The sequence below is a fragment of the Glycine soja genome, chromosome 15, assembly GCF_004193775.1.
Source record: "Glycine soja cultivar W05 chromosome 15, ASM419377v2, whole genome shotgun sequence".
NCBI classification, from domain to species: Eukaryota; Viridiplantae; Streptophyta; class Magnoliopsida; order Fabales; family Fabaceae; genus Glycine; species Glycine soja.
This window is the reverse complement of record NC_041016.1, coordinates 7,438,855-7,451,420: the sequence shown is the minus strand read 5'-3', so window position 1 is coordinate 7,451,420 and position 12,566 is coordinate 7,438,855. Positions and strand designations below refer to the sequence as shown.

General features: G+C 35.8%; 2 protein-coding genes across 2 annotated transcripts; one reads left to right on the top strand and one right to left on the bottom strand.

Moving 5' to 3' along the window:
• The first annotated feature begins 1,364 nt into the window (after nucleotides 1-1,364).
• LOC114386888 (ethylene-responsive transcription factor ERF086-like) lies at nucleotides 1,365-2,443 on the top strand. Its single transcript, XM_028346952.1, has one exon. The coding sequence runs from the start codon at nucleotides 1,416-1,418 to the stop codon at nucleotides 2,352-2,354; it is 939 nt and encodes a 312-aa protein (XP_028202753.1). The 5' UTR covers nucleotides 1,365-1,415; the 3' UTR covers nucleotides 2,355-2,443.
• Nucleotides 2,444-4,638: 2,195 nt separating this feature from the next.
• On the bottom strand, nucleotides 4,639-11,941 carry LOC114388193 (zinc finger CCCH domain-containing protein 34-like). The gene is made up of 7 exons (XM_028348540.1): nucleotides 11,631-11,941; nucleotides 11,379-11,527; nucleotides 11,134-11,196; nucleotides 10,837-10,959; nucleotides 10,398-10,709; nucleotides 9,993-10,313; nucleotides 4,639-5,760 (listed from the first exon to the last, which is right to left on the bottom strand). The coding sequence occupies exons 1-7, from the start codon at nucleotides 11,716-11,718 to the stop codon at nucleotides 5,362-5,364; spliced, it is 1,455 nt and encodes a 484-aa protein (XP_028204341.1). The 5' UTR covers nucleotides 11,719-11,941; the 3' UTR covers nucleotides 4,639-5,361.
• Nucleotides 11,942-12,566: the final 625 nt, after the last annotated feature.

Sequence of the window (12,566 nt, the reverse complement as noted above, 5' to 3'; positions counted from 1 at the left end):
ATTTTGCATAAAAGGTTTCACATGTGTATATTACATGCAGCTGGTGAACAGCATGCTAAGATAAAGTGCCTCCAAATTCAAAGATTGGAGACTCTAGTATCCAGACAATTAATGCTGTTGCTTTCCATTTCTGGTCTGCCCTATCAGTCCTCCAGTAAAGTTCACCATAAATGGTACTAGCTGAAAGTTAAAGGTGAAGACCTTATGATAGATTTATTTGTAGTTTATACATATATAACAAATAACAATAATAGTTTATGGGGTCAAGCCTTTTTCTTCTGATGTGTATGTGTCTTAGTTTTTTAATATTGTCTCTTGTACTGAAAAGAAAAAAATTGGAGTAAACCATCAATTTCATCGTTAAATTATTACATTCATCCTAAAGTAAAAAATACTGCTCAACTAGTCCGGGAAGTATTAAAAATCCTGCTAAGTAATCCTCTAAATATTAAAAAAAACCTTCACATTGGTCCTTGAACTGAACTGAAATACATCAACTTACGAACTAAAGGGATGAATCTTCAATGTTTCAAAGATAGTTTTAATATTGTAGAGATTACTTAAGAGAGAGAGTAATACTGCAGGGACGAAATTGGTGGTTTATTCAAATATATAGAGTTTAGCTGGTAGAATTCTAGGTAATTTGATGATTAGCTTGGCCTTTACTCATGAACTGATACACATAAGGATACAATTTTGCCAATGGTAATCAAATGCCAATCCTTGCATGGACCAGATGAAATAATTGGCTCACTAAGTTTTTCATTGTTCACTGAGTTCAAAAACAAGGTAGATCTATATTTTAGCTTACCAAGGTAAATCGGTTATTATGCTTGTTACTAAGATACAGGAAACACATTTTAAATGTCATTGGACCTATCAAGAAAGTGACTGTTGCAAAAAAAAATATTAATTCAAAAGTGCAGTTTGTAAGCTCCATTTAAAGTATTTGACAAGTTAAGGGAATCTTTATTTTCACTACTCAGTTTAACTATGAAGTAGATGATGGCATGGAGACCAGAGATTTAAAAGAAACTAGCCTCAGTCCGGTGCAAAACCACAGGAAAAGAGAAAACCAACATTTTGTGATAATAATAACCAAAATGTCATTGGTTGAAAGGGGAAAAAAGTTGATTAAAAAATTTGACATGTGACAGAAATTTGGACAGATTTATGATATACTGAGATAATAACAAGATTTTATAGGTAGGTGAAAAGGGGGGAAACGGTTTACATAATGACATATGCAAAATCTCTTTTTCCTTCTCCCATGATGAAGTCACTGTCTTTAAAAGACTTCCCACAACTTCACCCTTTTCATTCACATTCTCTTCTATGCTCCCTTGAGGTGGCACTATTTGACTTCCCTTTCCCCTGATAAAAAAAACACACACTTTCTTGCCATTTTCCAAGCCATGTCAACCTCAAGAACCTCAGATGCTTCCCTCAAAGGATATGAGTCCAACCAAACCCAAATGAATTTGTCTCTCCTTCAACGTAACATGTCTCCTTCTGGTGAGAGAAGAGGCCGGGGAAAGCAAGCAGAACCTGGAAGGTTTCTCGGAGTAAGAAGGCGCCCTTGGGGTAGATATGCTGCTGAAATCAGAAACCCTTTAACTAAAGAAAGACATTGGCTTGGAACATTTGACACTGCTCAAGAAGCAGCTCTTGCTTATGACAGAGCTGCTCTGTCCATGAAAGGATGCCAAGCAAGAACCAACTTCATATATTCCAAAGACACCAATACCAACATTTTCCACAATGCTCTCACTCCTATGAATGCTCAACCTCTCTTGCCACCTTCATATAACACTCACAACCCACAACCAATCAATCAAAGTGGCCTATCTCACCTTGGTAACATTTCTTCCCACATTGAAAACCCTTCTGGCATGAGTTCATCTGGGTCACCTCAGGATGATAATTTCTTCTTCTCCAGTGATTCTAACTCGGGCTATCTTGAATGCATAGTTCAGGATAACTGTTCAAGGAAGAGCAATGCCAGTGCTTCAAGTCATGACCTTAAGCTTGGCCACGTTAATACAAGTTCCATGCATGTTCAGCCACATTTTGACACCACTCATGAAGTCCTGAACATGCAAACAACAGTGGCTTCAAACTCCGCAGATTTTTCTTACCCTAGTAAAGGATTATGGGATTGCAGCTCCAATGAACTAGCAGCTATGTTTAAAAATCCATCAAGGGCTGAGGAAGGGTGCATGAATGCATTGTATCCCTTCACTGATAGTTCAAGCTACGGTTTCATGACTCAGGCTGAGCCTGTTTCTTCAACTACATGTTCTCCATCTCTTCCTCCCTTTGGGGATGCTGATTTGGGATACTCACCTTTCTGAGCTCGGGTGAGGTAAGGTACATTGTCTTAAAAACGGGTGTCTTACAAGAAATTGTTACATGGTGTCGAATTATCATGATTTCGATGAATTTCTATGTGATACATAATCAAATTTTAGTAATTTTTTCGTAAACTAAAAAATTGAGTTATATGTTACGTGGAGATTGATCACACTATGACGTGGTACTTGCATGCACTTTGGTTTTTTTCTAGGGAGCATTAGTGCAAAAGACAATGATATTCAATTGTAACAGTGCAAAACCTCAGTTGGTTAAAGAATTACCACACCTTTTATTATTATGAATCTAGGAAGATATTTTTGACAGAGATTCTTACTCAGCTCAGAAAAACTTGGAAAATGCAAAAGAATAATTTACAAAAACAACAACAACAACAACAAATAGTTGGACAAGGGAAGGACTAGTTCAAGACCTTCCCATGCTTTTACCAATATCTTTTTAGTAGAGAAAAGATGAAATCCAAAATGCTGGTTAATCGAGTTAAAAAATAATAGATAAAGGCGTTTAAGATAGTTGTTATCCGACTAAGAGCAACTATAACGTGTTGTTTATCTCAGTTTCTTAGAATTAAGCAATGGTGGTTAATTGATTTTAGGATTGGAATAAGTGATCAGCTGTTGCTTAGCAATTTTTTAACAACAAAAAGTTGTATTTTTAATAAATAATTTCAACTGGGTTCATTTGAGCAACTCATCGACTCATCATGTTGGCGAAAAAAAATAGTAAAAGTTCTTAAGTGTGATGTGTGTAAGAACCCCCAAAAAATTCATTTCAAGTAATTTAATGAGCAACTTAACAATGTAGATGCTCTAAAATAAAACTGATTGATACACTTCTAGTATGAATGCGCAAAACAATGCCAGATGATAATAAACTATAAATTTCAGGATGAAGCACTGTAAGTGAGGGAATTTTCTGGAAGGTCACAAAGTATCCGTTTGTTTTAGATTGTTTGACTCTAAAACGATATTTGACACTGATAGAATATGAGTTGAAAACTGTTATTTTATTTGGTAATTTGCGTTAGTTTAAAATGTGTTCTTCGTGAGTGAAGATTTTAGTCATAGCATTATTAATAGCATTTCCTTTTAATGATCAAACACTTCATTTTTTTTATCACATTACACTTCATTTTTTTTTCTTTACTCGGACGTTTCATTTCTCTTTCCCGAAGTTCTGAGCTATGAGAAAAAAATTAAAAACAGTCGTGACTTAAATCTAGGCGTTAGTGTGTAATTCACGAACGTTTTTAACTTGAAAATTTAGAAACAGCCATGTATTTAACTTAACAACGGTTGTGTATAATAACAGCTAGTTTTAGCTTTGACATAGACATCTGTAATTACATAATCATTTCTATAATTTATTTATTGTATGACATGGATATGCCTTCTATTCTTGACACACGACACGACCATGTTTCTTTCACAAAGTTTGTTGTGTCCATTTATATCATAATTTTCTTTATTATTATATCATATCCTTTTCAGTATTTTTTATTATCTCTAAACACTTTATTATAATCAAACTATAATGATCATTAAGATTATTTTTAAAATATCATTTTCAAATACAAATCAATTCTTTCAAAATTTATATTAAAAACTTAAACAGATTAACCGAGCTCATTAAAAAAAAGTTTACGGGACTTCTCGTGAAGAATCCAAGCCTAGAGGAGATTTTCTTGTCTAACCCTCAATGTACCCCAAGAAAAAAAAACAAAAGAAAAAAAGCAAGATAATTGCATACATCAGGGAGACACTATTTTTTTATCATAGAAATTAAATACAATATCAAGAAATTTAAAATAACTCCTTTTTAATTTATAAGAATCAAATACAATGTCAAAAAATTTACAATAACTTACAAACTTGAGTTAGACCCCTTTGACTTTCCGAAAAACACTCTTAAAGTGGAGAGGGAAGAGTTCAACAAAAACACCAATTTTATTATACTATGAAATTTCTAAAAGACAAAGCTCTTAGAGTGGAGAGATTCTTCACATGCATATTACCCACTCAAAGAAAACTTGAAATTTCGCTACAGAAATTTGATGGTGCAATTTTATTTATTTAATTTTGCTACATGATATCGTTTTTGTTGGTCCAATGCATTACACATGGTGCACATAAGGACTTGATCGGAAAGTTTCTTTCAATGGAAGTTGTGTTGTGCGCCAGGAGCTGTACAATACAACAAACATCTTAGAACAAAATCAAATTCGATCGAAGGGCAAGGGGGATAAAAAAATTATAAAAAAAAAACTCCAAAAAAATTTACCCGATCTCGCATAAAAGCTTGATGAGGTATAAACTGATAGAAAGGGAGAAAAAAGTTATTACACATTCAAATGCGTTAGTTTAAATTTGTTTCTAATACGTATTTTTTTTTTAATAAATTTAAGTACCAAGTCAAGCTTTTCATTGTCACAACAACATCGTGTATCTAAACCATATAAGATAGCAATGTGAAGCCTCATTGTAGTCTCCTGGTTACTTCTCTTTACATTAAACCCTAGATACAAGTTGGGAAAAGCGTTGAATAGGACTTACAGAGCAGAAATGGAAAATTGTTCCCAAATTAAAAAAGGGTTCAGGTGAAGAGTCATAAACACATGACAAACGAAAGTCTGGACAGAATGTTCTCATATCAAAAAAAGATTGGAGCACAAATAAGCAGCACAACCTATTGGAGATGTGAAAGGGCATGTGCACAATGGGCTTGCAGATTCTGAGTTATTCAAAAGCAAGGTGGTCGTATGGATTGCTAAAATTCTCAAGGGTGGCCATGGTTTATTCGAGATCAAAGAGATGGCCACAAAAGTTTATATGAACACAAAGATAATTTGGTGTGAAGTGTGCTAGACCTGAAAGTTGAACTGGGACAACTGAAAACAAAACCTATTGGAGGACCTCCTAGAATAATTATGTCCAGTGGAAGAATTGAGATTGAAAAAAGGAGTAATGATGAGGTATGCATTCACATTGCTTAGGTTGAGGTGGGAGAGACATTGCTACTTGTGGTGCTAATGACAGTGGCTAAAGGACCTGAACTTTGGGAAGGTGGTTGAGTGCTTGATTGAGAAATGGGCCCACCAGTTGACAAAGTCAAGCCAATTGACCCAGTCAATGTTGATGAAGACATTCTGGATGGAACAGACTCCTTGCTAGATCCTGAGGTAAGTTCAGGCCGCAACTCTGAAGATGAAGATGATGGAGCAAGAGTAGAAATTGTTGAACCCACAGGATAGGGTGCAACTGGCATGTCAGCCAGGGAAGAAGCAGATGGACTATAACTCAGTGATCCCATATGATGATCGAATTTGCATGCAGAACCAAACTTACACACTCCATGTTGTGCATAATGAATGCAAGCTGGTGCCGCCCCCTGATTATCAAACACAAACATTAGATTGATGATTAAGAAGGCAGTCAAGAAATTTTTCATAAACAATTCAATTGAATAGGCAAACTTATCATTACCAAGTGCTAGTTTTGTAAACCCATAGTGTAAAAAAAAAAAAACTAATGTACACTGGTGCCAAAGTTACGAGGAATAGTAGCGACACATTCTTTGATTTGACACTCTTTGTAACACTATATTATTGACTGAAATTGATTGGAAGTCACCTATTTTGGTGGGTCCTATTTCTCATTTAATGACACTTTTGATTTAAAAGTGGGACCCACCAAAATTAGTGATTTCCAATAAATTTCAACCAATAGTAGAGATAGTGTTAGAAAGAGAGTGTCAGACATAATGTTGCTAATATTTCTCATAAATTAAATATATTAAGATACTTTCCTTGAACTAAAGTCAAAAGAGAAACACTAATGCAAGACGAGAGGAGAGACAACAATTACAGCAGAGAGGAACATTGAAGACTAGTTTATCATATTTCAAAAGACACTCACGTTCAAGAAAATGAAGTACTCCTAATTTCTAGAAAATGGAAAACTAGAATCAGTCCTAATTAAAAATCACATGAAGGAAACATAAAGATTACCCATGAAAACAAAGTTTGAACAACTCAAGCTAGTATAGAAAATAGATTGAGATAAAAAAAGGATGGCAGCATGCGCACCTAGCTCAACAAAGAAACATACAGCACAAGGTGTTCCTAGTATTGTCATAGATTTCAAGCAAATGCAACTGATGGGGCAAGTAGCACAAAGCCACAAACCCAAATAGCATGTATAATTCTTGCATAAAAACTTTATACTTGACCTAAAAGGCATTCCATGACAGAAGTAACATTCAGGCAAACAAACAAGATAAAGAATACACAATGCTCAAACAGACAAAATCTTGCTGACCAAAAAAAAAAAACAGACAAAATCTTAAGTTTAACAGATAATAAACCAAAAGGAATAAATGGAAATTAAGTTGGAGGTCACATAAGAGACTCTAACTAAAATAGGGAACACTGATGCCAGGGAAAATGCATAAGGTGAATATATTAAGGTGCAATGAATAACACATTGAAGAAGGACCTGAAAAGCACCCAATGACAACAAAAAATTAGAAAATAGTATGAAATAACGTTAAATTAAAAAAACAAATACCAAAACATAATGAAACAAACCACAAAACTGTTAAAACACTTATTTCAAAGAAATCAGGTAACTGATTGTCAGAAAACCATTCCAGGAAGCAAAGTAAATAGTGTTGATTGATCCACGTAGTACTGAACTTCACCTAGTGGGATAAGACTTAGTTGTAGTAGGGTAACTAGTAGAACATATTAATAAAAACCTCCCGGTACTTAAATCAATCAGCTGATATGGAGATGGATGTTGAGTGTTGACATGCTTACCTAAGACTCTTCAACCAGAGAATATTTTACTATATACACATCTTACAGGGGGGAAACAACAAAAAGGGAAAAAGAGTGAAACACTGATCCTTAGAATATTTTACTATATACCACATCATGGCTAACTCTAAAAACACAGCAATGAGCAAAAAGAAGAAACCTGTTCAAACTAACACCAAATTAGCTTATAGACTCTGCCAGTCTACAAGGGAAATTGGAATGTATAAAACCAGAGTTTTTAGCGGATCTTGCCCATAATGCTTATAGGACTTCTTCCACATTCTAGCTTCCAAGGCATATTGTATGCTATTATCAATCAATAAATTTTTGTTACCAAATATCAATCTAATATGTTTTAAGACAGATGAGCATTTACCAGAATCCCATATAGATAAAAATAAATACACCCTAGTCATTGAACCCTCTCTTAAATTATTACAGATATCTTTAGTTTCATTTCATTCACTCACCAGAATGAACCTCAATGATCAACACTGAGATTTTACATCACAAGTGTATCTTATTATGATAATGCTACTCATTTATTTAGACAAGTATATGTATATGCCAAGATCCGTATGCTTAAATCCCTTACATTTATGACTGTTATTGAGTATTGACACTCCATAATTTACAGAGGAAACAAAATGTTTGATTATATTTGGCTGAACATTAATCTCTGAAGAACCTAAAAACTCATGCTAGTCCCAACCATAAGCCATGACAAGAGCAGGATTTTATAACAAAGACAAAATAGAATTTTGGACAAAAATGATCATTAAAATCAAAACAATCTTAGACACATTTCCTAAAGCCAAAAGAAGTGAATAGATCAATTTTCAAATAAGAAATTTGCTAAGATGCCAAGCTGATCTACATGTAGGAATATGATTCCTAACCTGATGTTGTTGGCTACTGGAGAAAATGTAAGGACACAATGGCTGGTTTATCCCTAATTTGATTCGTCCACAGACTTCAGTTTTAGTCCCTGCCATTCATGATAACCATTCTTAAGACTATGTGCAATGATATTTAAATGTGTATTTTAAGTAACACGCGCCAATTTCACCCACATGGCCATTAACACACCTGACCACTCTCACCCCACCCCCTCCCTAGAGGGGAATGAAGATCTCTGAATACTGACAACTTGTATGCAGGACTACTTATTGGCATAAGAATCTTAAATAGGAGTACACTACATTCATTTACAAGATCTCTGAGTACCAACTGAACTTGTGATAGTGACCATCTAAGTGATAAATATGGTCTTGGACTGCCACAAGGCACAGATTCTCAACCTTATTCCTATGATCCTATTATTCAATCAAATACTGTACCAAACCGTTCCTGGTTTGGAATCAGTATTTTATTTTTAACTCCTGAGTTTGCAAGCCCTAGATGTGCATATGACATACAGATTATAATTGCTAAGGCTTGAAATTTGGAACAAATAGGTTAGTGACCTAGTGTTGTTCTGATTCAAAGTAGCAACTTATCACCCTATGTATGAATAACATACTTCAAAAACAATTTCATACAAAGTACATCTTGATAATACCGCTGTAACAGGCACTAAAGATATCATAAGATCATTACCCAGTAACCAATAGCATGTTAACATACAAGAGATCATAAATTATAATCTACAAGCAAGCTACTGAAAGAGGAATTGTAAAACTTTCATGTACTAAAAAATGAAATCTTCCATATATATGGGAAAGATATATATGCCGGCCATAAAAGGATAAACATGAAATACACAAATTCATTATTGGTAGTAGATCTAACTATAATATGCACGACTCATGAAATTGCCTTAAGGAGTACAAAAAAAAAAAACCCTTTATTATCAATACATTAATGTGAAGAAACTAATCAGAGTAGCACTCAAATACAACAGAACTTGATAACATCAATCACAAGAATTTATGATGCTTCAGTGCTTTCTTACAAACTTAAAAGAGTCATGGTAAGTTTTAAATGTTTATAGTACACAGCACTCCTTACTCAGGAAGAGAACATATCCACACAGAGATTTTGAAGATCTTTCTAACTGAACTTTTACCACTGGGTGCAGCTATAGTGATGAGACAAAAATATTTAACATAACATACACCAAAAGAAAGGAACAGGAAGCCCCACTAAAAGGAATGTATGACAAAGTGGGAATTCCACTCTCATAAAGGTACAATCAAGCCCAAGGCGACAATATTAAAACAGTCTTACCTCTGTGCTTTCAAATTCTTCTAGAAGAATCCCCAATAGACAAAAGATGTAAGAGTTCAAATATCATCCAACTTAATGATTAAAACACTCATTCACTAGGCATTCTTGATATCAATTCATCAAATGATCTTTCATCTACATTTTAAAGATGGTACAGGCATGATATGACCCAACATGAATGCCTGACACATGAAAGAATAAATAAAAAGGCTCACCATCCCAGAAAAGTGTATCTTAAAAATAACCAAAGCACAAAAACAAGGAATAATGGTTCACTATGATTTGTTCTCAAGCATGAATTGCAAACTAAACTTGGGTTTCAGTGATCATGTTTCAAATCTCCCAAAAAGCTATTGAAATTGAAAACAAAACAATAAGAAGTCAATTTGGTTATAATTCACAAATAGCTAGTTTGATCTCTGGAAGCTATAGAACTCTGTTGGAGGGAAGATGGATCAACAACAGCAAAGCCTTTTCCTACTATGTGGAAGAGGGGAGATGGATCATGCATATGTAATTCACAACTCAATAAAAGGCGCCATATATTACAACAAAGTTGAGAGGCATCCATTACCGGGCGCAAAGGAAGACCTGCAGGACTAAGAATCACATTTGCTTTTGGTGCACTCATGTCCGGTGGAGGGTTATACCTATATGATGGACCAAATTTAACCTCCCCTGTTTTCGGATAATACTGATATTCTGGTTGGTTAGACCTTTCTGGAAATGCCTGCTCCTTCTGACTACTGCTTGAAGGACCAACTGGGGAACCAGAAGGTTGATAAGGTCCAGGATAGGCAGCTACTGGTGAAGGTAGTTGGGTTATCCCATAAAGCTGTGGTGAACCAACATTAGATGGAGTACCAGAAGGATGAACAGCACCTGTCGCAGAAGCCTGCACCAAGAACTCAATAGTTAATGGCTTCAATGAATGCACATGTAATTTGACTGAGCAATCAAAAAGAAAAGCTTGACCTACTTGATAAGGACCCCAGCCAGAAATAGGTACCATGGCAGGTGACAGTACCACAGGTCCATAGGGGCTCTGGACTAATGAGCCAGGCAACATAGGAGGCCTTGCAACCAGCACCCCAATTTGCTGGGACGAAGGACCAGGTGGGGGCTGCATGGTTGAATATAACGGCGAAGGTACCGGTACAGGCAAAGGCGATGGGGCAACTGGCGATGGTGCTGGAATTTGGACGCCAGCAGGAACTGGATGATGGAATTTACAAGTTGCACCAAACTTGCATTGTCCTGTTTTCACATAATAGGAACACTCCTTCTCACCCTGTTATCATTATCATTTATAAACATTCAAATTCAGATCAAAATCTTTCCACTGTCAGAAAACAAAACTGAACATTCACAAAACACTCTTAGCCTTATGTAAGTAAATTCAAAAAAGTGACACAGACCGGTCGCAATGGATATCCATAATAACTTAGTGACATGGGAGTAGCAGCAGTGCCTCCTGCCTGCCTGGGGTGGTGGTACTTGCAAGACGAACCAAATTTGCATGTTCTTGTCCTCATGTAATACTGCATTTTAACCATCAGCAGATATAGTCACGAACTTCAAGAACAACGAAAACAAAAAACATAACCACACTCCATCCATCCTCAACGGCATTATTTCACAAAAAAAAAAAAAAAAGCAATGAATTACAGTGTGAACCACCAAACTCAACCATTCAGCAGAACCATAAACAGCACCTGGCACACAGGCTGGCCTACTCGTTCCGGATACTCCCCTGTGGTCCTCTCAGCTCCAGCAACCTAAACAACACATAAACATAAACAAATTACAAAACACCAAATCATAGTGCACAATGCAAACACCTTATACTCAGTGAAAACGAAAAACATCGCGATTTTCAGCAAGATCAGACCAAATTGCGAACATAAAAGCACGCAATGACATCATGAAAACCCTTTAAAGCAAGAAGAAGAATAGTTACCGCGGCACGATCACGAGGATGGTTGAACCGACAGCGGGAACCGAAGCCACAGAAGCCAGTCCTCAAATAGTAAGTGCAATCAACCTCATCGGGGCGTTGCGGATACGATTCCTCCCCAGCACCACCCATTCCCAATTGCCACATGGGCTCTGCATTTTCCACAATCAAGATCGAACCAGCTTCACATCCCCGAAAAAAACCCTTAAATCACAAACACCAAAAACACAATAGCTAAATAGATTAATTAGATACCTTCGAGCCCGGTTTGGGCTTCGGGCCCGGCCCATTCCGGCGACGGATCAGACCGCGAACCTTCACTGGACCGGCCGTACTGCTCCATTGCACCGAGCCAATCCGGAGAACGGAGCTGATTCGACGCTAATCGGAAACCACAATGAGAGACTCCGATCAAATGGAAACTAAAGAGAGAAAAAATGGGGGTTAGATTTTCTGATTTTCTGGGGTTTCTCTCTCTCTCTCTAACTCGCACAGACAGCGTTTTGTTTCTGTTTTCTTCTCACTCTCTCTCTCTCTCTCGACTGTCTCTCTGGGGGGCTTCTTTTATTGGTCTGTGAGTTTGTTGGTTGGTTTTATTTATTTATATGCACCCGCCAACACATCCCACAAAAATTACCAAATATATATAATCCCTCTTTTTTTTTTTTGTTTTCATTCGCCTTAAATATAAATATTTATTTTATATTTTAAGAGAGAGAATCTCAGGAATTGGAAAATTGTGCTGATTTGGAACTGAGCTTGGGAGCAGGTGGAGTTTTATTAGGGGTGAGTAGTGAAAGAGAGAAAATTCTGAAAAGACGAAAATGACCTTGAATTTCAACATGTGGAATAATGGGAGTCAAATAGAGTATGGGAGATATGACAGAGTTGTCCTTTCTTATTAGACTTGATGAAAAAAATAAAATAAATGTTAATTAGTGTTTAAATTTAAAATAAAAATATTTTTATTGAGAAATGAAAAATTATATTATTTACCATATTTTTGTATTTTTTTATAATTTTTACAGTAAATATTTTCATGTTTTAATTTTTTAACAATTATCCGCTTAGTCAGACCAAAAAAATAAAGCAAAGATTAGTTCATTAATTTATTAATTAATTAATTAATTAGTCGTGTTGTGGGCTGTGGCTGACCGATGATGACAACATATGTGAAAAAAGAGCACGAGA